Source organism: Lissotriton helveticus, chromosome 9 (genome assembly GCF_964261635.1).
Source record: "Lissotriton helveticus chromosome 9, aLisHel1.1, whole genome shotgun sequence".
NCBI classification, from domain to species: Eukaryota; Metazoa; Chordata; class Amphibia; order Caudata; family Salamandridae; genus Lissotriton; species Lissotriton helveticus.
In genome coordinates, this window is record NC_136070.1 from 826,769,212 (window position 1) to 826,796,728 (window position 27,517).

At 48.6% G+C, this 27,517-nt stretch overlaps 1 protein-coding gene across 1 annotated transcript in view; it reads right to left on the minus strand.

Moving 5' to 3' along the window:
- PRKD2 (protein kinase D2) overlaps positions 1–26,194 on the minus strand; it is a 360,755-nt gene extending 334,561 nt beyond the window's left edge. The window contains exon 1 of the mRNA XM_078660993.1: positions 25,574–26,194. Coding sequence (XP_078517119.1) covers positions 25,574–25,798 — 225 coding nt within the window. The 5' untranslated portion in view covers positions 25,799–26,194. The remainder of the gene's footprint in view (positions 1–25,573) is intronic.
- Positions 26,195–27,517: the final 1,323 nt, after the last annotated feature.

A 27,517-nucleotide genomic window follows, 5' to 3' on the forward strand; every position in this document is an offset into this window, starting at 1 on the left:
TCGGACCATAAACGGCTGGACAGGCTGATGCAGAACCTACAGGACAAGACGGAGGATTTAGAGGCCTGGTCGCGGAGATGCAACCTCCGAATAACGGGCCTTCCGGAGACGACCCAGATGGGGAATATGGAACACTTCATTGAAAAGTTACTAACCACTCTCCTTGGGACGGAAACTTTTTCGCTGATGTTTGTTGCGGAGCGAGCGCACCGATCGCTGGGCCCGCGTCTGCACCCGGGAGTCCCTCCTCGACCCATTATTGCAAAACTATAGAATTACAGGGACCGGGATGCGGCTCTGAGACAAGCGAGGGAAAGGAAATCACTGCAATATGAGGGCTCGGAAATCTCACTTTATCCGGATTTTACCACCAAAGTGCAGGAAGCCCGTAAACACTTTGCTCCGTACAAAAGACAATTGAGAGACTTGGGCCTGGATTATGCCATGCTGTACCCGGCGAAACTGCGTGTTAATAGACAAGGACACTCGCACCTGTTCACTGACCAAGGCGCTGAAACATGCCTTGAAGGACTGGTCAAAGGATCACCGCAGGGAGGCGAATCTTCCGGCGGAGACTGTGGAAGTCGAGAGTCAGCTGGAGAAACAAGATTGACTGCCCGTTACCCTGGTCCACAGGAGTTGGTAAGATGATGGGCCTGTGAGGAAACGATAAGACTGTCTGGCGACACCATAAGACTTTGGTAGCTGGGTGGGATTGCTGAAGCCCGTCTGGGTCGTTGTTACTCTTGTTGCTCTGCGGGGGCCTGTTCCTGTTTAGACTGGGGGGCTTCCCCGCTGTGGGGGGCTATTACCGCTTTGCATGTGAGCCTGTGCACACGAATGTTAGCCTATCTGGGATGTGCCTAGGAACTGTGGATACCTCGGAATATGCTGTTTAACTATAAAAGACACTTAGGCTGCTGTAAATGTGCAACTCAAGAACAACCACTCTGGTGCTTACTATCCACTGATGCGGGCGGTGGCGAGGGGGATTCCAGAGCAGTGCGCACGCGCACGCCTGGTAGACGGCCAGGTAACCTCGGCCCCCGCGTGCATCGCACCCTATCGGTCTCCATGGAGACTTTTTTGACCGGGACAGGGGGACGGGTAGGGATGGAGGATACTTTTTTCGGCAAGGCCCGGTTGGGGGGGCACTGCTGTGGGAGGGGGGAGGCTAAGGTTGTTAAGTTAAGTTCTGAATGGGTTTTGGGGGGGGGGAGGGGCTGCACGCTGTTACCACACACTGGCTTTGCTAGGTCCACATGTCTTACGCAGTAACACACTATCCCATTCACAACTGCACTGACCGCGCCTGACAGGGGGGACCACGATAAATTGGTCACAGTTCGGGCCCTAACATGGAATGTAAGAGGACTGAATGACTTCCGTAAGCTGCGGAAGGTGATTGCCTATTTACAAAGACAGAAAGTAGTTATAGCTCTCCTACAGGAGATGCACTTACAGCTCGCCAGTAAAATGTTACACAGTAAATGTCTAGAGGGGAATGTAGTGGCAGCAGGCTTTACGACCCATGCCAGAGGAGTTCTGATCTGGGTGAACCCCAGGTCGAGATTCACTTCAACTGCTTTAAAAGTGGATGCGGAGGGTAGATTTGCGATTGCACGATGTAGGGGGCAGGGGATGGACTTTATTGTGGTTAACACATATGGCCCAAACTACGATTCCCCGGCATTCTATCAATCCCTAGCAGACATTGTTAGTATGAATGACACTTCAAAAATTCTGTGGGGAGGGGACTTCAACTTGGTGCTGGACCCAGTGCTGGATAGATTTGCAGGACCCCAGAGCAGGCCTTCGGCGGCAGCACAGCTGCTTAATACGCAAATTCTCAGGCTGGGCCTGGAGGATGTGTGGAGGAACAGATACCCGACACAAGGGGGGTACACACATTATTCTGCCTTTCATGCCATCCACACTAGGATAGACTACTGGGCTGGCCTCCTCCAGCGTGATGGACCGAGTGAGAGAGGGTACAATATTGCCGCGCACATTCACCGCTAATATTGGTCCTTGTGGCTCAAGCGAAGGCTATCCCCCCCTTCACATGGCGCTTCCCACCGTACTCACTCCTGGACCCCTTATTCAGGGGCGAGATCGCGGAGGCGATAGACGTCTTTTTTTAGACTAACGTGGGGCCGGTTGACAGTTTCCAGACGCTCTGGGAGGCTTTTAAGGTTTATATACGTGGGATTGCCATGTCCAAACATTACAGTGTCCTCAAATCCATTCGGCAGAGGCTGGCTGACTTAGAGAGCCGCCTGGTGAAACTGGAAGAGAGGCAACTGAGGGGCTCAGACCCAGCAGTTGTGGAGGAAATGAAGTCCCTTCTTACGGAATACCACGAGGAAGCGGATAGGGAGGTTAAGCACATGGGCAAATATGCCACAGCACGCACCTATGGGGAAGGGGAGAGGCCTATCTCGGTTTTGGCCAATATACTAATGGGCAGGAGAGGGAAATAGCAGGTGACTGTGTTAAGGACTGATTGCGACCTGATGGTTACGGATGAACACAGTATAGCAAACACATTTCGTAGTTTCTACTCTGACCTCTACTCTTCGAAGTGCGGCGACCTAACTGATAAGATCCAAGAATATTTGGAGCACATAGAACTGCCTGTGCTCTCGAATGCCCATAGAGAATTCTTGATGCTCCCCATAGAAAAGGATGAGATAGTAGAGGCATCGGCGTCCATGAGAACGGGCAGTGCACCGGGAATGGATGGGCTCACGTGGAATTCTATAAAGCCTTTAGGGAACAACTGATCCCTCATTTATCAACACTGTTTGATGACATATGCGTGGAGGGCAGTATGCCACAGTCTATGCGAGAAGCCTTATTAGTTACTATACTGAAACCTGGGAAGCCGCATGATGAATGCGGCTCCTACAGGCCGCTTTCCTTGATTAATGTGGATACCAAGCTATATGCTAAAGTCTTAACGACACGATTGGCATTACTGGCACCCACTCTGGTGGCACCGGAGCAGGCCGGCTTTATCCCAGACAGGAACCTTGTCTATAATATCCGCACGGTGCTGGGTGCGATGCAGCACGTCAAACAGGATACGAAGGCCATCGCTGTATTTCTCAATATGGAGAAGGCGTTCGATTCGGTTGAGTGGCACTTCCTGAGATTGGTGCTGCGGAGGATGGGACTGGGCGAGCCGTTCCTTCAAATGTTAGGGGCGCTCTACAATAAGCCCTCGGCTAGGGTGCGACTTGGTAATCTGGTTACGGAACCGTTCATGATTGGCAGGGGGACACGACAGGGATGCCCGCTCTCCCCGCTGCTATAAGCTTTAGCGGCGGAGCCACTGGCCTGTGCGCTGAGGGAATACCACGGCAGAGAAGGTATTCGCTTTCCCACATACAACATCGTCGTATCCATGTATGCGGACGATACGCTGCTTTATGTTCATGACCCTGAAAATAATCTTTCGCCAATGCTCAGAGAGGTGGTCCACTTCGGCGCCTTGTCGGGCTTAAAGGTGAACTGGACAAAGTCGCTGGCCTTCCCTTTGACGCCTGCCACTCAGAGATTTGGTATGGAATACCCTCTGCAGTGGACTGAGGACCCTATCAGATACCTAGGTGTACGTTTACACACAGACCCAGAGCTACTTCTTAGAGAAAACTACGGAGTGGCGATTAGCAAACTGAAAGATGACATAGCTGTATGGAATAAGATCCCCCTCTCGCTCATGGGTCGAATCGCTATAATGAAAATGGTCGTCTTGCCTAGGCTCCTCTTTTTGTTTGGCGCCATTCCAATGGTGTTGTCAAGGGCATTTTTCCAGCGCTTAACGCAACTGCTGATTCATCTCGCATGGGCGGGTAAACAACCCAGAGTAAAATGGACAACTCTTACATTACCATATAGCATGGGAGGCCTTGGAGCCCCTGATATGGAACTCTACTACCGTGCGGCTCAAGCGGCACACTTACATACTTGGGTGCATGGGGAACGGCATATCCCGCACGTGAATATGGAAACACTTTGTGGAGCCCCTTGCCCTTCCGGTGACGGTGTTCCAGCCCTTGGACCGCAGGAAGGGTATTCTTGACTCAATTATGGCTCCTAATCGTGCGTGGAACTCCCTGCTGTCGAGGCAGGGGAGCGTACTGCTCTACTCGCCCCTAATGCCAGTGGACTGGACGGTGTGGCTACCCCCTGTGCGAGAGAGGGGAGTGGTGCGCGCTCTACAACAACTTGGCAGGCGACTTTTTTAAAGACGGCACGGTAAAAACATGGGAACAGGTGGTGGGCGCTAGGGGGGACCTGACACTGCTGCACCGGTTCCAGTACCATAGACTCCGTAGCGCCTTTCTGGAGCTACTGGGGCCGGACCTGGAGGAACCCCCGGAGGTCCCGGAGTTAACATATGTGATAAAGGCGGACTCCCCCCATAAACTCGTGACTAATTTATACAAAATTGCTCAGTCCCATGAAGAGCATCCGCTCATGAAGCCAGAACGGCCTGGCAGAAGGACTTAGAGGTAACGATTGATGATGCAATGTGGCATTACTGTTGCCTTAACACCAGGAAAATCTAATTAAATGGAAGGCACAGGCTGGTTCATTTTAAATTCCTCCAAAGGGTATATTATACCCCTGAGAGAGTGCACAGGTATGGCCTCCGACAGTCTGCGGCATGCGAGAGATGGCAAGAGCCAATCGCAGACTTTCTCCATTTAGCAATCAATCAATCAATCAATCAATCAATCATTGACACTTATAGAGCGCGCTACCTACCCGTAGGGTCTCAAGGCGCTGGGGGGGGGGGGGGGGGGGGCGCTACTGCTCGAACAGCCAGGTCTTCAGCTTCTTCCTGAAGGAGAGGTGGTCTTGGGTCAGGCGCAGGTCGGGAGGGAGGGAGTTCCAGGTCTTGGCGGCCAGGTAGGAGAAGGACCTTCCTCCTGTAGTCGCTCTTCGGATGCGGGGGACGGCGGCGAGGGCGTGGTTGGCTGATCGGAGGTGGCGTTTGGGAGCGTAGAAGTTGACTCGGCTGTTGAGGTAGCTCGGGCCTTGGTCGTGTAGGGCTTTGTGTGCGTGGGTGAGGAGGCGGAAGGTGATTCTTTTGTTGACGGGGAGCCAGTGAAGGTCTCTCAGATGTCCGGAGATGTGGCTGGTTCGTGGGATGTCGAGGATGAGTCTGGCTGAGGCGTTCTGGATCCGCTGGAGTCTCTTCTGGAGCTTGGCGGTGGTCCCGGCGTAGAGGGCGTTGCCGTAGTCCAGTCGGCTGGTGACGAGGGCCTGGGTGACGGTCTTCCTGGTCTCGGTGGGGATCCACCAGAAGATCTTCCGTAGCATGCGTAGGATGTTGAAGCACGCCGAGGAGACGTTGTTGACTTGCCTGGTCATGGAGAGGGAGGAGTCCAGGATGAAGCCCAGGTTGCGTGCATGGTCTGTCGGTTTGGGTGCGGTGCCCAAGGCGGGGGGCCACCAGGAGTCGTCCCAGGCGGAGGGTGAGGAGCCCAGGATGAGGACCTCCGTCTTGTCTGAGTTCAGTTTCAGGCGGCTGGTCGTCATCCACTCGGCTACCTCTTTCATCCCTTCGTGCAGGTTGGCTCTGGCGGCGGCGGGGTCGTTCGTCAGGGAGAGGATCAGCTGGGTATCGTCGGCGTAGGAGATTATGCTGAGGTTGTGTTTGCGTACGATGGCCGCGAGGGGGCTCATGTAGACGTTGAAGAGGGTGGGGCTCAGAGATGATCCTTGGGGGACGCCGCAGATGACTTCGGAGGCCTCTGACTTGTACGGTGGTAGGCGGACTCTCTGTGTTCTTCCGTCGAGGAAGGAGATGATCCATTCCAGTGCCTTCCCCTGGATTCCGGCGTTGTTGAGACGCTGCACTAGGGTGCGGTGGCAGACCGTGTCGAAAGCCGCGGAGAGGTCTAGGAGGATGAGGGCCGCTGTTTCTCCATTGTCCATCAGGGTTCGGATGTCATCGGTGGCGGCGATGAGGGCGGTCTCAGTGCTGTGATTGGCTCGGAAGCCGGACTGTGAGGGGTCGAGGGATCCGTTCGTCTCGAGGAAGGCGGCCATCTGCTTGTTGACGGTCTTCTCGATGACTTTGGCTGGAAACGGGAGGAGCGAGATGGGGCGGTAATTCTTGAGGTCGGTGGGGTCCGCTGTTGGTTTCTTGAGTAGAGCGCTGAGTTCGGCGTGCTTCCAGCTCTCCGGGAAGATGGTGGTGTCGAAGGATGCGTTGATGATGTCTCGCAGGTGGGGTGCGATGACAGCGTCGGCCTTGTTGAAGACGTGGTGAGGGCAGGGGTCGGTCGGTGATCCGGAGTGGATGGAGTTCATCGTGCGGATGGTGTCTTCGGTGCTGATCGGGGTCCAGGCGTGGAGGGTGGTGGTGGGGGGTGGTTGTTCGGTCCTGGTGTGCGTTGGTTGGTTGTTGAAGCTGTTGTGTATGTCCGCGATCTTGTTGTGGAAGTATGAAGCGAGGGAGTTGCAGAGGTCTTGCGATGGGATGATGTCGTTGTTTCCTGCGCTGGGGTTGGAAAGCTCTTTCACGATGTTGAAGAGTTCCTTGCAGTTGTGTGCGTTGTTGTCCAACCGGTCCTTGAATGCTGTTTTCTTGGCGGCGCGGATCAGCTGGTGGTGTTTCCGGGTGGCAAGTTTGAAGGAGGTCCTGTTGTCTGGTGTCGGTTCCCTTCTCCAGACTTTCTCGAGGGCTCGGCAGTTCTTCTTGGAGCTCTTGAGTTCGTCGGTGAACCATGGGGCCTTCTTGCTGCCGGGTCTGCTAGGCGGGGTCCTCAGTGGGGCGAGTTCGTCCGCGCAGTTGCTGATCCACTTCGTGAGGTTGTCAGCGGCCTGGCTGGGGTTCGCTGAGCTGGCAGGAGGGTGCTGGCTCAGGGAGGTGGCGAGCTGGTCTGCCGTGATCTTGTTCCAGCTTCTGCGGGTGGCCTGTTGCTGGTGTTGGTGGGTCGTTGTTCTCTTGAAGGTGAAGTGGACGCAGCTGTGGTCCGTCCATTGAAGCTCTGTGGCGTGGCTGAAGTCGATGTCTGTGCTGGAAGAGAAGACTGCGTCGAGTGTGTGTCCGGCGAGGTGGGTGGGGGTGGACACCAGTTGCTTGAGTCCCAGGTTGGCGAGGTTGTCGAGCAGGGTGCTGGTGTTGCGGTCGTTGTTGTTCTCCAGATGGAAGTTGAGGTCTCCCAGGAGGATGTAGTCAGCGGAGGGGAGGGCATGCGGGCTGACGAAGTCGGCGATGTCCTCGCTGAATTGCGTGCGTGGTCCAGGGGGTCGGTAGATCAGGGTGCCTCTGAGGGTGGTGTTCGGGTTGGTGTGGATCTGGAAATGCAGGTGTTCGGCGCTGGTCAGAGTGTTGTCGATGCTGGTCGTAAGACGGATGGTGCTCCTGTGGATGATGGCGATGCCTCCTCCCATCTGGTTGGCGTTTCGGACCCTCCGGACGATCTTGTAGCCCTCTGGGATGGCGATGGCGATGTCAGGAGCTGACGAGGCGTTCATCCAGGTCTCCGTGAGGAAGGCAACGTCAGGGGCTGTGGCGTCTAGGAGGTTCCAGAGTTCGATGGCGTGTCTGTGGACGGAGCGGGTGTTGAGCAGGATGCACTTGAGGTGGGTGCTGCTGGTGTTCGACTTGGCGGGTGCTGGTGCGGGGCAGGTCCGGGTGCAGGTGAACTTGCAGGCGTGGCAGCTGAAAGGTCCGTGGGTGCGTCGTGGAGTGGCTTGGTGGCAGTCTGGAAGTCGGCCGGTGTTGAGTGCGATGAGGGTTGCGGCGGAGTACGTCAGGCGGGTAGGTCGGGGTCTTCGTGGGCCAGGGGTCCTGGCGCTGGGCGCGATCCGGTCGCGGACGGGCGCAGACGGGCTTACCTTTGGCGCGCCTTCGGCGCACAATCGGCGCGCCCGCTGCGCGTCAACGCTGCGCGTTCGTACGGTCGCCATTTAAGGCGAAGTGCGCGGGTGGGCGGAGCAGCTGGGAGGCGGGAGCGGGGAGGGAACAGAAGAGAAAAGGGGCGTGGCCACAGGCGGTGGCGGGAGGCGGGAAGCGGGGAGGGAGAGCGGAGGGCGGCGAGGTAGGCGGGCAGACAGGAAGGACACTGGACACAGCAAAGAGGATAAAATTACAATTAACAGGCACAAATGGAGGGAAGATTAGGCAAAAACAGGAAGGAAAAACGATGGTACAGCACAAGGGAATACAGGCACAATAGACGGGCAAAACAGAGGAAAACCGCTAAAAAAGCGATCGGACGGCACAGAGAAAAACAAGCACAAATTTTGGGCAAAAACACTGGCAAAACCAGAGGGGAGCGGCCAGGCATCAGCGAGGCCGGCGGCGAGGCAGAGGGCAGGCAGAGGGAGACACACGCAGCAGCTGGTGGCCGTGCGGCGCGGGGGTGTCCCACAAGTGGACCTGTCCAGGAATACAGGAATACTGGACGAAAATATTCTCCGAAATGAGCAAGATTTTGGAGGTGGAGATGTCTCCAGATCCTGCGTTGGCTCTCATGGGACATTCAAGGGGTCTTCCGGTGGCGATTCGACGCCTTGCTGACATGGGGCTGCTAGTGGCGCGACGGGTGCTGGCGCTCTGCTGGATGAGGGGCCCACTGCCTACAGTTACCCGCTGGGCACGAGATATGCTTTATTGTTGCACTCAAACTGAACATTATAGCGAACTGCTACCACCCATAAGCAGCCCTAAAAACTTCTGGGCATTGTATAAAACATACATCAGTGGTGCCACTCGGGGTGAAGACTCAAATGAGGGCGTTGGGAGTGGGGTGCCTCCAGTGGCCGCTTCCTGCAGTGATGACGGTGTAGCTGCCGACCTAAGCTGACTGCTTTCTGCCATTGAGCGACCCTGGGTACTTGGAGAGTTAAGGACATGAGTGTTGCTCCGCTTTTAGGGAGAGACCTATGACGAGGGAAGGCTCAGGGGGTCGCGTACTGTCCCCTTGACGTGACGAGAGTGCTGAGGTCGCAGGCGGTACGGTGTCCTGCAGTGTGACGATGGAGTGTGGTGCCGACCAAAGGAGCAGTGCGTACAAGGGGGGTGCAGGGAGGGACAACGGTTAACTGTTCAGTTTGTTCCCATTGATTAAGATACACCATACCACAGCACTGCGGTCTCTTGAAAGATTGACACAATGGATCTGTGTGATTGATAGGAGATAGCGTGCTCCCCAGCAAACTAGACTTTATTGATGGTGGATTGCAGATGTATGTAATGCATATATTTTGCTAGGTTTGATCGCATTGCTGTGAAACTTGCCACCGGACCCCCGGGTTGTTGGCTGATGGCCTGTGTTACTACTGACGGAAACAGTTGTTCTATCAATACTTGCCCCCAGCCACAGGGTTGTAGGGATCTGAGCTGTGTAATCACTTGGAACAAATAAAGGTTTTTTGAAAAATTAAAAAAAAAAAAAAACTCTGAAATACAATATACTATTTGTTGTTAACATTTTTCAATATCTGTTCCAATGCTACCCAGTAATGGACAGGATCTTCATTTACCCTCACACAGTATTACTGCTAGAAGCCACAAAGTGCTTTACTTTTGCAACTAACAACAAAGTATTAGAAACCGGATGTACTTTTTCATATCCATTTACATTTCAAGCACAGCCACTTACGTTCCACTCACATGAATGTACCGTTGACATGTTTGGCATCTTTTCTCCACCACCCCAGGTCATTATGGTGTTGATGGGCTGTAGCGGCTTAAAGCGCCACATTTCAGGTTATCCAATTAGCTTTAAACATCTGAGCCTCACCAGTAATGGGAAAGTGGTAGCCCTCATGGGGGGCACAAGACATCAAGGTATAGCGACAAGCAATTAACTTCCGTACAACCTTTTCCGTTAATGAGTCGTACAATAATGCCTGGATTCCACCACCACAGAGACCTCGAACAGTCCATCTTCCTGTTCCACAGTAACGTGTTTGCTGCCCGTCTGCTTGGCTAACTGCCTGTGGCTGTAGCTGCTCTGAGACTGCCCAGTTCAAGAGGCCTGCATGTGATCACACTCTCGTGCACACACACAGTTGTGAGTGACAGGCCGAGGCAGCAGTCGAAGTGCGTTAAAAACAAGCATTGGCAAAGCAAATATGGCTTGCCTATGCAAGATCTATTGGCTTTGTCAATGTTTTTTAGCCATATTGTACAGCAGTGTTGACTTCAATGTGGCATGGCTGAAAGTAAAAAATTAAAAAAAGCTCTATGACATGGTCAGTGCTGGCTGTGTAATACAGCTGTTTGCTTTACTGTCAGCCACGCTGAAACATGGCTAAGAAATATTGGCAAAGCCAAAAGATCTCACATTGCTGAGGCCTATTGGCTTTGCCAGTGCTTATTTTTACTGCTACTGCTTACAGCTCTACTTGTGATCACATAAGCCCTCACAGACTGTTGCACTGCAAAGCTGGATATAAAAACCAACGACCCCCCCCTCAAAAAAAACACAGCCTGTTAGAGGGTGTTACCAAAGCACATAACTACTAAATTAATCTGTTGGAACCCATATTAGAAAACAATTGTCTACTGGCTAATAATCCACTCAAAATTGGCTTTAACGTGGGCTTTCGCAATGAACAATTCCAGTCTACTGCCTTTATCATAACATTTCAAAATAAACAGATTGACCTATTACATCTGACATAACTTTAACCAATACACAAAATCAAATCTACAGCTTTAATGATTGGCTTATCACCATAACCGACTACGGGCTACAGTACAGCGCAAAATCTGTGCAACACAAGCACTCTTTAAGCATAAGCACACCATTTTTTACCCAATCAATTCCAGTAAGGAGGAAGATCAACACGTAGATGGAGCAAATGCCTCACTTCGTAGTGTTTCTTTAATGCTTTTCTCTTGATCACATGTGGTGAGGTGACAGCAGTGATATCTGACCTGAACTAACAAGCATTTGCAATGCAACAGGTCTAGCATTTGTGGGAGTCTAAGCTATTGGCATTGTAAATGACAATGCCTTTTATTAACTGTTTTGATAATGAACATAAAAAAGGCACTGTCATTTACAATGCCAATCGCTCAAACTCTTGTAAACGTGAGACCTATTTAATTTCAAAGAAGCGGTTGCCATTGTCCCAGGCTGCTTGAAAAGTAGAAAGAGCGCATAGCGCACTGAATGTTGCAGGTAAGCATGTTGTGCCTGCAGTAGGAGAAAGTCATTATGGAAAATAGTGCTTACAGACTAAATAAGACATACCGTGTAACAACAGAAGTAAAAGGGGCCAGTCCTCATGGGAGGTTACAAATTAAGAGAAGTCGGTACTAAGGAGGGACTAACAAACCTATTAACAAATCAGAAGCCAGCATTTACAAAGGACAATGAAACAAGCCAGGGAAAAATATGGGTGGAGAGTGGGCGAGCTTTAAGTCCATATTCGAATACAGCACGCCTCGCAGAGCAGCGCATGCGTTGCCCTGGCTCAACCTAACAAGCATTGGCATAGCCAATAGGTCTCGCTTTTGGGACCTTCTGAATATTTAGTTATGCACCACAATATCCTTGGTGCAACAACATCAACTGTTGCATGGCTAAACACTTATAAGGTCCCAAAGGTGAGACCTATTGGCTATGCCAATGCTCGTTATTTTTTGTTCTTGGGGGAACCGGCCTAGTGCCAGGAGGGTCAAGGGTGAGTGGCAGGGAGGTGAGGAGTGAATGCCAGGAGGGACAAGGGTGACTGTCAGGCCATGGGGGTGAAGGGTGAGTGCCAGAGAGGTGAGGAGTGATTGCCTGGGAGATGAGACGTTTAAGAATCAGGAGGGTCAAGGGTGAGTGCCAGGGAGGGGAAAGGGGAGTGCAGAGAAGGGGAAGTATGAGGGCCAGGGGTGAGGGGTAGCTGGTAGCTGCCAGGCAAGGGGGGTGAAGGGCTAGTGCCACAGAGGTGAAGGTTGAGTGCCAGGTCAGGGGGATGAAGGGTGAGTGCCAGTGAGATGAAGGTCAAGTGCCATGGAGGTGAGATGTAAGAGTCAGGAGGGTCAATCAAAGGTCAGTGCCAGGGAGGGGAAGGGTGAGTGCAAGGGGTGAAAGGTAGCTGCCAGGCCAGGGGGGTGAAGGGCTAGTGCCATGGAGGTGAAGGGTGAGTGCCAAGGGGGCGAGTAGTGAATGCCAGGAGGGACATGGGTGAGTGTCAGGGAGGTGAAGCTTATGTGCCAGGGAGGGGAAGTATGAATACCAGGAGGGTCGAGGGTGAGTGTGAGGGAGGTGACAGTTGAGTGTCACGGAGAGTCAATGCTGAGTACCAGAGAGGGAGAAGGGTGAGTGCCAGGTGTGAGGAGTGACTGCCAGGCCTGAGGGGTGAAGGGTGAGTGCCAGGGAGGTGAGAGGTGAGTGACAGACTGCAAACAGTAGTGAGCTGGGGTCTAGAAGGAGGTGCAGAGATCATCACCCGTTATGTGGCAGGCTGGGACGCACCAGTGCCCGGCCAGACTTGGGTGGATGCAAGAACCTCTGAAAGACGGATGCCAAGACACTCGTAACCTTAGTATAGGAGTGGGGTGCGCAGAACAGATTAATATCTTCAAACAAGAAACTATTCAAAATCCTGAAAACTCCACTGCCCATTTTTGTTTAAATCTCCATCAGGAGGGCAACAACAACAAAATCAGATGCCTGACACACAATTTTATTTAAATTCTGTTCTCAGCATAACTTCAAAGGAAAGCCAACAACCAGCCAAGATGACACTTTAGCTTCCATTGCATTCTTGCTAAAGCTTCCCAAAACTTTCAAATCCATAACGGATGACAGAGCTATTTTCCATGACTGAGCAAACAGGGACATTAACTCCATAACCATAACACATGCTGCACAATCATCCATCAATAACAACCATGTAGATGTCAAAGGAACAGCAGCGATCAATTTAATGGATTATGGTGGTGTCAATTAGAATGTATTGGTGATATCAATGTAAAATGAAGAGTGAGGTGCTAACACCTGCCTAACTTTGGTATTAATTGGTAATGTCAATGAAAACCTCAAAACAGTGCATTGTCTGTAAAGTAGAAAGGAAGGCAATACTATGAAAATAAAACATCTATGTCAAACTCAAAGGTGGTAGTAAATATAATGCTGGTGTTGCAATGCAGCATTACAATTCTGAGTAAGCTGTAAATTAAGATTATGTCCAAGGCGACTGGCAGTGATGTCAGCCTCTTCACCCATTTTTTGTTTGTCATGGCAATAATGTTAAAACAAGTTTTTAGTTTTGGTGGTATAAAGTTGTAAGCATGAGTGATTATGTAACAGATACAAATGATAAGGTTGGTGTTGAGCAGATAATAACGGTATGGCGCTGAAGCTAACTGCAGTGTAGCCACAACTTAAGTTTTTCTATCATAACCACCCCTTTGCCACATTGCTATTTTGAATGATTTCTTGGGAAACTTTGTTAATTGTGAGCATAGTTGTTGGATTTACCAGAAACCCTAGATTTCAATGAAAGACTTTCAACACCACTACACTGAAAGGCCCCAAGTAAACACACTACATGTTGTGAGATGAGCATAATTTATAACACAGAAAAGCTTTTTAAAAACGGATATAGAGAGGTAACTCAGGTGGGCAGTAATCAGAGATAAGCGCATGATATGTTAACCAGTTAATACACTGGAGGCCAATGAAATACTTCTTGCATCTCCAAAGAATAAAGAAAATCAAATTAAATAGCAATCACCATCAGAAAACCCAGGTTACAAGTCGACTTCGCAGAGAGGCACGAAAAGTACAAGAAGTGCTGGGTATTTTCTGTCTAACAGGGAATGCTACAGTGGGAATGCAATAACTTCAAAACTATCTCTAGGGATCAATTACTTGCGCAATTAAGCAAACTTTATAATAGAGTCTCTGAATGACAGATGTGACATGCAAAGACAAAACGTAGGCGCTGGACTCACCTGGTGGGATCTGAAAGTTGGCTGGCAGCTGGAACGTAGGCGGAACTTTGGTCGACAAGGTCTGCGGGGCAGGCATCCGGGGGGAATAGGTGACCTTGGGTTGCTGAATGGCGCCGGCCATGGTTGTCATCCTGGTGACCAGAGCTGCTCCAGGTTGGGGGGCAGGGACTGCTGTAGCCAATGCACTTATAAGGGGACCCATCGGAGCTGACAGAGAGAGCGAAGCAGTGCATACAGGGAAACCAGGAGCACCTTGGGGCGGGGCGGCTGGAACCCCAGGTGTCTGGAGCTCAGAGTGGGGGCGGGCTGGAACGGCGGCGCTCATGGTGGAGGCATGGTCCAGAGTACGCGGCACCCGCGAGGCTACCTGCTTTAGCCCTGAACACACATGGCCATTCACGGGCACGCGCCGAGCTCAACACAGCCGTAGTGCCAGGCACGCAGCAAGCGAAATCTTGGTGCTGGGCCTCACCGAGTCCCTCATCACAGGTATTCTCACAGCCACTTCCGCAAGCACAGGTCAGAGGCGTGCCGCCGGTGCTGCATCAGCCATGTTTACATAGCCATGCGGCCTGCGCACAGGCGCCCAGGTGCGAGGTTGCCATATGTCTGGGTACCTAGCGTTCTTATTGGGTGCGAAGATCACTCACGCCTTTGAAGGAGGAGTGTGGTGAGAATGTGACGTAAGAGAGGCGGAAGCTAGAAGTGTTCCACGCTGAACGCTTGTTTTGTTTATGTGATGTGTCGAGAAGCAATGTTGGAAGGTGTCAGGTAGAATAACATAATGATAACTATTGTGAGCAGAGCTTTAAGCGTGCCGGATCCTTCCGTGTCTCATAATCGGCATTAATTAACAAGCGCGTTCCTCGCGCTAAAAGGAGGCAGCAGGGGGAGGGGCGAGAGGAGGGGGCGAGGGAAAGTGTTTCACTTGCGGGAGCGTGCAGCGCCAGGAGCGATAATTGCTCCCATATGGCGCTGCGCGCTCCCCCAAGTAAATCGCCACACGTGCACGTGTTGCCATTGAAGGCAATGGAACGAGTGGACGTGTTTGGCTGAAAAGCCAAAGCGATCGCAAAAGGTCTTTTGCCTATGCAGCGCATGCGTGCTGCGTAGGCGAGACCTAAAAAGGGCTCTGTAGATGGGCAAGATGTGATCTGCTATGAAAGGCACAGAGGAAGTGCGAGAGGGACTCACCGTACACCATCAAGAGGAAACAGCCACCCGAGATGCATTGGTAAAGAAGCTCCTTAGATAAACGTTTCTGTTTTGACAAACATGTCATCCATTACCATTCGCAACTCCCATAAAATAAAAAACATAATACCACAAAAACATTATTCTTTGCAGAACCTACAGAGAAGAAATTCTTAACCTCTGGTCCACGGTACCCTGGGTGTCTGAATCTTTTTTAGAATATTACATAATTTTAGCAGTTTAATAATGTATGTAATTATAAAAAAGTAAAATGTAAAAATGATTATTTTTTACAAACTGTAAATATGAAGGAATAAGGCATTTGAGGCTAAACATTAACTTAGTTTCTTCAGGTTGATTTGTGGGAGCAGCCCAAGTCCAGCAAACACAATCTAATATGGACGACTGGAGGCCTCAAATGAAGTGCTGGCATGCGCCGCATTAGGAGGGGGAACAAACTTGATATCCTATAGTCTAGCTCTAGCATGTCAATTTATATTTTGCAAACAAAACCAAATATTGAAAAACCTCAATATTTTTTTTCTTCAGATTTAAAGAAACGATATTGTAATTTAAATAATGGCTTGCTTTTATTTGTTTCTGTGTTCTTCTGTACTATTTTGGAGTTCGAATTATAAAGATTACTTAGGTGGGGGAACCCCGGCTTCCATTAATGATTCAGTGAGGTCCACAGAAGACAAAAGGTTAAGACCTGCTACCCTAGAAGAAGATTTGTTGGCCACCCAGGATGCTGAGGCCAAGTTTCACCAGCCCTTTGCAGTACAAGCTGGCTCCTAGCGCATCACACAAACTCCCTTTTACGGACCGAGTTCATCTATCCTCGTGAAAATATGTAAATATTATGCACTAAAACCAACAACATTTTTTTTCTGTGCATCTGGACAACAGAGCCGCTGTGGACCACTGCACGTTCTCGAAAAGCCACCTCTCCTCTTATCCTAAAACTCCACCACTATGTACAAGTACGATTTTGCAGTAGCTAGTGCATTTCAGTCAGTCCTGGTTTTTCAGCCCACAGCAAAAAAAGCACACTGGCTAAACAATTCCCTTATGACAAGAGTCCAGGTGAGCTGCGAACAACGGAGAAAAAGCTCATCAAGAAACCAATGTGGTACTCTTCAGCAGCAGCACCAAAAGCTACGTTATGTTGCACAAGCGCTTTATAAAAGAACCATGAGAGAACAGATCAATAGCCTCTAGAAATGTACCCCTTTAGTTCACAAACAATCCTACATTACTAGTAGTAGATGCAGGATCCGTTGGGATGCAGTGGGGGGGGGGGGTTATTAGCTGTAGTTTGTCTCTTAATTTCACAATCCTCAAGTAATATCCTAAAGGCAAACCCTAGTAGCAGCCAGTGGCTCCATCCCATGCAAATCAGTTGCAGAACTGACCACACATGTCACGGAGCACAACCTCGCATTCCCTGAAACCATATCCCTGCAACCAAACAATACCTAACCGCCTCTAGCCTCAACCATTTGTGTGTACTCACTTAGCCCCCACAAATGACTCCACCTAACTCCTATTAATGTACTCCACAACAAAAAAACAGGAGCAAATGCATGAAATGGTGTCTGAGAGCACCACACTAACCAACAATATGATATTATTAGGTCATATTAATAATTACCGTTTGAATAAACAGAGTGGTGCCTCGTCTCAACAGGTGTAGTAGGCGCTGTGTACTTACAATATATTACAATGCGAGGGACCTTCAAGCAGGAGACCTTTGCATGCTAAGACTTGTAGGCTCAAGCATAAAATGGAAAGCTAAACAACTTCAACGCCCTAGCATCCGCTTCGATGATGAAGAGTCCAGGAACCCCCCCCTCCACGTCTCACTTGGAAACATGGGCGTCTCCTGAAATGTGCTGCAAGACATTAACAAGCTGCTGAAAAGTTGGGTTTATAAAAGCAGTGTTGTCCTGAACGTTGACTATGGCTGCACCAGTGAGTTTTGGCACAATAGCATCTTTATATAGCAACCCCTGGTGGCCCACAGTACTACCGGCTGCAGAACTCAAACTATTTAAAAAAAAAATAAAAAAAGCTGCTGTGCCTGAACTATGCGCTGCTATTCTGAGAATCAGAAACATTTTGAAATGCAAATAAAGCTCATTAGACTTCATGCGACACCGGACCGCTGAAGCATGAAGGAGACACGGTGCCCTCTCTGCACATGACTTGCCACCTGGGCCAATTCTTCAGCAACAGTTTCCCAATGGTTGACAAACCTTTATCGTGTGTTCCGGGCTGCCTTGAACAATAAGCGTGCCTTCCTGTAATTATGAGCCAGGTGGCACTGAATATGCAAGAGAAATTGGTCAGGTGGGCGAGGCCTACCTGGGACTGCGTCTATGCGCAAGTGCCCATTTAAAATACAAATTACAAGGGCCCTGACAAATCTTGAAATCACCATTATGGGTGCAATGAAGTACCAACAGGCCTTGCAGGGCGCAGGAAGAGTCACTGAGACCACTGAAGATGAGCTTGAGGCACTTATGCCTCACCCCAAGTAGAACCCGGCACCGACCACTCCCATGAACGATTGTCCTCTTGAACACTGAGTCAAGAAAATCGTGTCATACTAATATTAAGAACAAAATATCGACAGGTAAGTGCACAAAAGGAAGTGCATATCCTCTACAAGCAGGATTTAGGTCTAAAACCTCGACCACAGATCACATTTTTAGATTGCAATTAATCTACTGGAAAACAGTAACTTTGGATGGGGGTAGCCTTTATCTAACCTTTGTGGACCTTAAGTCCGCCTTTGATAGGATCCATTGTGATCAGTTATAGGGACTCCTTCACGATATGAGGGTGCCGGTCTACCTTTGACAGCTTTTGAAGCGTTTACATGAAGGTACATACGCAAGGGTAAGATATGGCAAGAAAGGAGAGTTGACTGCCCCCTTTCCTGTGGAGTAAGGAGTGAGACAGGGATGTGCGTTAGCGCCAACTCTCTTTTTCCCTCTTTTTAAATGACTTAATAGAAACCTTATTAGCTGTGAAGGATATAGATTCACCAAGGTTGGCAAATAGGAAAATACCAGCCTTAATGTTAGGTGACGACACGCTGCTCCTGTCAAAGTCATAAATGGGTATGCAGGGTGTATTAGATGAGTTTAGTTTATACTGCAGGAATAGGAATTTGGTGATAAAAGGTGAAATTTATAAACACCCAAGCGAGGGGAGCTTCCTTAAATGGAGCTGAACTTTGGGGTCACTGTCCGTCTCAGATCCTAATGGTGACCGAGAATATATTCATCAGGCAGTTGTTGGGCCTTCCAAAATCATGCCCCTAACCCCACTTAGGATGGATTTGGGTATCGGCCCTATTGTTGACTTAATTTCCTCACCTCCCCTCCTCTTCTGGCGTTGTATTTGGAGTACGCCTGTGTTGGATAATTGCAGGGAGGAACTGAGGGATGTTATGTCCATATTGGGGGCCACCAACCTTCCATGGCTGTCTTATGTTAGAAGTGTCTGCCTTTCTTTGGGGTGGGCAAGTATGTGGACAACACCAGAAGAGACCTGTTCTAGTATTTCTAAAAAGTCCCTTGTCCTTGCTTTTAAAGCATATAAATTAGCCCTACTGACCAGGAGTACGAACACATGCTGCTTGACCTCAAGGTTTCTTGATGCCAAGAAGCAGTATAAATTAGAACTGACCTTGGACAGTATTACACACACGATGATGGACGGAATGTTGCACAATGGCAAAACATTCACCCCCAGTCACAGATCTGGGTTTAATCCATCATTATTTTGACATGGCCATATGCAAATCAGTCTTGACCCTGTGCTTCATGGGAACAGTCCAGCCCGAACTGCCAAGCCATGTCTTCCCTGGACCAGAATCAAGCATCCTAGGACCGGTTTCTGGCTATCAGCCGTCTTCAGCCAGGATAGCTTGACTCCAGTGGCCTAGTGAGCAAAGGACCCACGTCTGGGCATACCCTTCCCACATAGGGTGAACAGCAAAACACACAAGATGATGGACGGAATGTTGCACAATGGCAAAACATTCACCCCCAGTGTTGTTTTTGATGGTGTGGAGTGCAAAAAAACGACGGATTTAGGCCCAGATCTCTGTACTGGGGTGAATGTATGACATTGTTCTGCATTCTGTCCATCAACTGTTGTTTTTGATTCCGGTCCAGGGAAGACATGGCTTGGCAGTTCGGGCTAGACTGTTCCCATGAGGCACAGGGTCAAGGCTGATTTGCATATGGCCATGTCTGAACTGGGGTGGTGTGAAGTGCAAAAAAACGATGGATTTAGGCCCAGATCTATGTACTGGGGTGAATGTATGACATTGTTCTGCATTCTGTCCATCAATTGTTGTTTTTGCCTGTGACAGTATTCAACCGTTCATGGCAAAAAAACAGTTTCTACAATTTAGGCACGGTTCGCTTCCACTCCGTGCTTTTACGAATAAATGGAAGAGTGCAGCCAAAGCAGGTTGTTCTGGCTGCTCCGCCTCTGAAGAAACAGAACTCCATGTAATGCTTTTCTGTCCTGCATATCATAGGTCTAGATCCAAGTGGGTTCTACAACTATGTAGAAATCTGGGGCATAGAAATTATATTGAGGTTTTTAGGCTACTCAAATATGAAACACTTCCGTTATTTGCAGTCGCAGCCTCGAAATTTCTGTTTGCAATGTGGTGTATACATAGAGGAATCCTAAAAAGGAAAGAGTTAGGCAATAGTCCGCTGGCGCCCTCTAATTAATCTTACTACTATCCCTTGCTTTCACCTAGAGAATAGTGATGATATCTATTGTTTCCTTTTTTTTTGTCTGTCTAGGCATTGCGATTTTATTGTTTTTTGGTTTAAGTTATTTTTTTTTTAAAAAGGAAAAACATAGTGTAAGACAAATTTTTAAATGTATTGACATTGGTCTTAAAAGTTTTACAATTCTAAAGTAGGAGACCAGGTCTTCATTGATTGTACTTTATGCCAACTTTTCGGGGTCTGGGTAGTTATGTAGTGACATTTAATACTATGGTAAAGTTGTAATATACTTCCTTTATTCGTGCATTGCTGTCTTGAACACTCATTTTCGATTCCCTTATATGTGTAATGTTTTATTTATTTTATGGAGTGTAATACGTACTGTGCTTTTATGGCTGTACAGCCGAAATAAAGTATTTTTTGACAGACTGACTGATATTTACAATTCTTACCTCCACCTCAATGTAGCTTAATGATATACCGGTTCTGCAAAGGAGGCACTACAGGTCCAAAGCAGGCTCTGCCCAGCAATTCTGGCCAACCCTTGCCACTTCACAGCCATGAAGTAGCATACTACCTAAACTAGCGTGTTTTGAGAAGGGAATCCCCCTCTCACACATAGAAAAACACTTTAGGGCGTGTATACACATAGTCTGAATTACACACCCACTAGTTCTAATCACTCACACATATTTTAATTCGTCCTGAAGAAAGCCAGCATATTCATAAGGCACTGGCTGAAACATGTTGACCCGTCTCAGGATGTGGGAGGTCGTAACTCGCCTCTAACATCCAACAGCCTTATTTTAAACCGCTGACGGTGGCCCAGGTATTAAAGTCTAATTCACCTGCGGGTACTGGGACCCCCGCCAAGCCGTTTTAATTCACATCCCATAACACTCTTCACCGCACACTCAGCGATATACCTGCTCCGCTGTAATCAGGCGTCGAAGCACACCCGGGACACGCTAGGTGTCACTGGGTGGGCCCGATGATGAAGCATGCCACCAACTAGGTTGGTGGGTGAGGGCTTTACGAGCCCACCTACCAGGTGCCACTACCCCTGACGAAACATACTTGAGTCCTTGAATTAAAAATGTATAATCTTTGTTAACCTTTTTACTTAAGCTAGTCTTCTTTTGATTAACTTCACTTTGCTTAATGATATATACCATCTAGGCACGTGTCTGGAGCGTGTGTGGAGTTAGGTATAGAAAATCCATACATACTTACCTTTCAATATATTTTCCACAATTTTAGTGTCCCATGATATTATGGACTCAGTATTCACGAGACACACCCCCCTGAAGCTACACGGGTAGTGCCAGTGATCAGTGAAGTCCCAAAAGTATGGTATAAACATCACCCAAGACAGTACCAGCCTCTACGCTCCCCTCCACTTGTGTTAATTGGCACATAGTATGCTAAAACATCCCATTTAAATGGGCAGGGACATGGGCTCATCTTGTCCCAGATACAGTTAACTGAATGCAGATCAGGTATGTTTGCCACCTGTCCTGCCTTTGACCCTACTGAGATGAAGTACTTCTTAAATCATATATGCTAAATACAGATAGGTAGCTAAGTCAATAACTAAAATATGTTGCACAGTACTCAACTAGTCAGGGTAGAAATTCTACAGAAAGAATACTTGTTCAAAGACTGGTGCTACCACAGTATATGCCCCTGCTACATGTAAGGGCAATGATGGTGTTAATCCAAAGCATAACAAACCACTAAATAATAACACAATATATGGAAGCACTCCAACAACTTGTTTAAATAACACTGAGGACAATAAACCGAAAAGTTAGTCCATAAGCCCAAGGTCATGTGATATGTTTTAATCGTCTTTATTATATTTACAAGCCTCCAACCAAGTACATGATCATCAGCAGACATGCGTTTAGTCCCCAATGGGAATTTGTCAAGGCGTGTGACTAAAAACTGTATTTCTTATTCCTCAAACAATAATAGATTAAGTGAAATGATATAGGTGCCAGAGTGTGGGTGTCTTCTAGGTGATCTCTTGTGTGGCCTATTGGACTGTTGATTCTTCCCAATAACAAAAGTAGACAGCATTAACTGTTTATCATCAATATTTTCAAGCTCACAATGAATAGCTGTGGCTATTCAGTCATGGGCGACACCGGCGTAGAAAAACCGGACAAGCTCGGTCCTGTCCTTCGCAAAATGAAATCTGGGCTCACATTTGTTAGAAGAATATTGTTTTATACTTTTTAAAAACGTCTTCAGTGGTTGTTGTTGCTCTAAAATCATGATATCTCATTACTTTATGATGGGTTTCAGAAAAGGACGCCAAGGACTATTTTTTGTTTTGTGTCGGCATTATTGGTACAGTTACAGCAGGCAACACTAGAAGGGACCACTCATCATCAATACAAGGAGCCAAAATATTCTCAATATTTCATATTTTAAAGAACTAAGAGATATGACCGGGTTTGGTGTCATGTAAACATGATGAACCTCTCTGCGGGCTAAAACAGCAAGAGTGACCAATAGGTGGTCACTGTTGGCAATTCTATTAAATAGGACATGAGGGTTACCAGCATACAGATTATGGACTGATTGGATACTATAATTTGAATATGTTATGTTGGGACAGATTATAAGCCACCCAACTAAAAACACCCCACAATTCTCTTAGTATTGGGTGTATACTGGTTGTTAAATACCCTCTCCAAGTTATAGGCTCAAGCCGATGGCAAAGGTCTACTACGGGATAGGGCATCGAACAACAAACATATCTCCAACTAGGTGGGCTATAGTGCTATGAGACCAGGCCACTCAGAGGGTGGGCTGTTCAAAATTAGCAAAAAAACAACTGAAGGACAAACATTGGAATGGTGAATCAGAGACATAGAGTAGCCAGAAGTCCCTATTGGTCCTTTCCCACTCTTATGCCCTTACTACGAACTCCACATTCCAATATTCGAATATCTCGGATACATCTCTGGGTGTTGTAAATGTTCCTTGGGTGCAGCAACAAACCAAATGTCAGATTTGGGTGCTCTATATGCACATGCAACACCCTGGTGATTTCCACAGCTTCCACTGAATTAGTACTGGTTGCAGTTAAAGTCTCTTGCCAACTCTCATTGTGCGGTAACAGCCACCTGCTTCTGGGGGGCAGTAAGTTGTGGGTAAACTGGGAATCATACGCAGCCGTGGCAAAAATCAGATCAGTCCTGCAGCATTTTGCTTCACACGTGAAAAACACCACGTGGAAATTACGGTTGAAGTGAAGCAGCGGATATTACCTACCAACAGAAATCGAAGGGAAAAGGTATGAAAAGTATGCATTTTAAGGCACGATTTTTCAAATAAACTCGCAAGAAATTATAGCTTTTACAGGTAGGTGAAGAGTCACTATTTAGAAATAACCATATTTACAAGTACACCACAACAGTTATGAAAAATTGCTTAGCAGCTGTAAATAATGCATAGGATTACAAAAGAAGTTGAAAACCTGGTACAAAAAACCGGATGCTCAGCAGGCAAATAGCTGTTCCAGAGCAAAAGAAGTGCTTGTCACATTGTCCCATTGGACAAAACATACAAGAAAAATCCTATGCCAGAAAATACCACTTTAAAATAATGTGGGGGACATAATACTAATCATGATCCATGTGCCTGTTATTAGCCAACCAAAATGCGTGTGTTTGAAACTAAAATACTATCACAGCTGATTATATAGGCAAGGATACAATTATCACCAAATGTTACAGTGTGTGACCTACCACGTATATTAGAGTTGTAATAGTATAGCTCGTTTTTCGCGTTGCTATGGCTGTTGCTCAGGGATCGATGTCCAGTACTGATAATTCTCGCCCTCAGATGACTGACTGATCTTCCAGCCTCAGACAGCAGGATACACACTGCTGTCAGGATGCTTATGTACACACTCCCCTAGAACAGACAGCACAGGTGCCTTCCTAGGTCCTGTGCTGGACCCCAGCTTAAAAAGTACCAATTTCGTGGCAGTTCACATACAAAGGAACTACAGCACAGCTGTGGTATCACTTTAAACAAACACTGTGTGAAGCATAATTCCTGTGCCAATTTACCAGTTACGCTACAAGTATAAAACCGCTGTTACGCTATGTCCCTACCCCCTGGATCTGAGGCACTATTGCCATGCCAGTTTCACACAGCCTCCATGTAAAAAAGCACATAATAAAAGCAGTTGCAACCTTCCCGGACATGCGCTAATATGTAAAGCGTGGCCTTCAGCTCAGTGTGCATCTCCCCATCTGTCTAAAGCAACTCTGATTTGTTGTACTGCAAGCCCCTCACGGCTGTATGTAAATCCCCATCACTACTGCTATACCAGTATCCGAATGGGCCTTTACTTTAGGCACCATGGCCCTCGTCCTTTTTATCTCCGGTCCTCCTCTTTTCTATTCCCAACACACTCAAAATTCCCAAACTTAGGCAGGATGTACTTAACAACATCTCCTACAGCCTCAGCTCAACACGCGGCAGAAAGCAACAGGGCACGTTCTGCGCGGGCGCACAATTTTGGAATTCGCTTTTTATCCCATTCAGAAAAACAATCTACCATTTAAACTCTATTTATGGGTGTATTTGGCTGGCGGTCGGGTCCTGTCAGCCTGAGGGCCTGGGAGTGCCAGCAGTCGAAATATAGGTGTTTTTTACGTGGCCTGGTGCGATGCCCAGCCAGCCCTCTCCCGTTGAGAGAAAGTCCGGTAGCCAATCTAGCTGCATTAAGTGCCATAGTGCCTACTCAGCAGGCTCCGGTGGTTAGGTTAACGTCTGCAGCAAAAACACTTGTAAACACTGCTGCTCAGAGCGCAGTAATGTCTGCTGTGTAGCTCTATCATGTAATATAAACAGCATGTTAAGATGTGTAGGCCAGCATGGTAAACAAACGCTTGGTAGAACACAATTTCAGGTTTGCAGTAAAGACCTGCATCCCGGCCTTACATGGACCACTCACATCTGAGCGATGTAAGTTTCAGCAGCCTGGCAGGAAGCGATTACTAACTGGCAAGCATTTTACCAACATGGCAGGTATCTTTGAGTTATTACCGGTAAAAACACTAGGAAAAATCATCAGAATCAAATATGTCTAAATGTAAACTTACCCAGAACTAAAAAAAAATCATGAAATATATTGTAGGAGCTAGAGAACTACTACGTCAAAATTATTATTAGATAATACAACATTAGAATTACCCTGTGATAAAAAAAAGAGAGAATTCCACATAAAAGCCAATTGAAAAACTAGCTCCAGGTCATTCCAGAATCCCAAAACTTGAACAAATGGCGGGTAATTTTCTTGGCGAAAAAAGTGGAAATCCTATAGGGTTCAGCAGTAACCCTTATTCCTTCCCCGGAGATTGGTTCTGCTCTAAAAAAAAATTAAAAAAATAGCAGGTCTGTGTGCAAAACTTTTTTACCCCAGCGCCGCACAGGGTATAGAAAAAGTCCTCCCTGCCTGCAGATAAGAGACCTCCCCGCCTCCCCCGAGACTCGGCAAAAGTAAACACTTGGCCCAGTAAACTCCACCAAGAAGCACTGGTGGGTGCAATGAGCCCGCCGCCTTCAGGGGTGCGGTAACGGTCCACTCTGGGGGGCCCCCGGCTCCCAGGGCTGAGCAGACAGTAAACAGGAAGTGAGGCCGCCGGCCCCTTACCTTCTGGTCCACGATGGAGCAGGCCAGCTGCTTGACGTGCGCCAGGTCGGAGGAGGGTGGCAGCAGCACAAACTCCCGGGTCAGGCCGATTTGGATGGTGAAGGAGACGCCCGGGTAGGGTAGCAGGGGCAGCGGCGAAGGCCCGGGTTCCAGGCCGGGAGCGGGCATCGCCAGGCCGGGCGCCGGGAGGCTGGGGCTGGCGGGGGAGGAGGGCAGCGAATTCATCGCCCCCGCAGGCCGTCCAGGCAGAGGGCTCCGTTCCTCACATAGGCCCTCTAGCGGGCCACGGCGAGTGGCACCTCACATGGGGTGGGGAGGCAAACACACCCCCCTAAAGCCCAGTCCTGGGTGTGGCTCCAGCAAAGTTCCAAATAAATAGGTAAAAGTTCCGAATCCGTCTTGGTGGTGTTTCCTGTTCCGTCCCTGAGCCAGGTCTTAAATGTGGAGACGTGGAAAGAGCTCACTGTAGTCCAGAAACACACAGGGTCCTACAGGAAGCTCTGTCTGGCAGTATTAGAAGCCTAAGTGCTACAGAGTTTCTCCCCACTACCCTCTTCCTCACAGCTCTCCACCAGAGCGACAGGTCTGCCAGAGAGCAGGAAGTGTGTTGACTGGCAGCTTGGCCGACCAATGCAGGCCAAGGACTGTGTTGGCCCCGCCCTCCCTTGAATTTCAGGGTGGAGAAGTTCAGAGAAAGTAAGGAAAGTTGGAAAAGTATCCCCGGTGATCGTTTCCATACAAACCGCTGCGAGACCGATGATGTAGCTCAACGAGTAAGGCATTCCCGCAAGATCGACGCGTAGTTCTAACTCATGGCTCTGAACACACCCGGTTGTTGGAGACGATATATATGATCATCAGGACGCTAGCAAGCCTGTTTGTTAGCCGGTTGTCCTGCTACGTGTGTTAATGTGCATGCCGCGGTGACGGAGAGCTATGTGAAATATGCAGACATAGCCTCTCGTCCAGCTTCATTGTATAGCAAATGTATGACTCCCTGTCTATCTTCATGGCGCTCTGCAAGCTTTAATCACTGCCCACTGGGTTCGTGAGTATACATGGCCAGATTGAAGATAAGTCAATTTAGGACAAGCATTGGCAAAGCCAATAGGTCTTCCCTATGCAAGAACTATTGGCCTTGCCATTGTGATTTAGCTATGTTTTACAAAAGCGTGACTGCTGTTCAGCATGGCTAAAAGTTAGCGCCTAGAGGATAGTGTTGTAGAGTGGAGTGGCGAAGTGTGGAGGAGTGATGGCGAAGGGCATAGATTTGAGGAGCGTAGAGTGGAATAAAGTGTCATGGAAGTGTTGCGCGCAGAGCCTGTTGCACAGAAGGCCTTCGCAGCGCGCTGGTGGATACGGAGACACCACACTCTGCTTGCTATTTCAGCCAGTGGTCATGTGCAACCGTGGCCGTTCATTTGTACCTTCGGACCGAGCCCGGTCACAAGGGGTGGTGCGAGGATGCAAAGTAGAGAAGGGGCTGGGTGGCTCTCTACATACCTCCCTTCTTTTAGTTACACCCCAGGAAGGGGGGGATGGGAGAAGACAGCTGGAAAAATAGTGGGAGCGGCAACAAGGAAAAGAGACACAGGATGGAAACCCAATCACCCGATCATCGGATGCAATAGCTGTGTTGGAATAGAAATGTTTTAGCTGAAGTTCCCATGTATTGTATGTCTTGAGTTAGCATTTGGGGTACCATTTTATATTCAGCCGCCATTTTGAGCCATGTAAAAAAATAACTTCTGTCTCCCTCTCTGTCTGCCTGTCCCAGCCCAAAGGAGCTGCAATAGGTTTTTTTGTTTCTCCAAGGTTGAGCTTCACTGTTCTAAAGAATACACTGCTTTAGCCAGTACACACCTTTCCCTTTAGATAGGCCTGCTCCCACCCTTAGAGCGGATAGGCACAGGCAGAGTGACCTTGGCGCTGAGGTAGCATGTA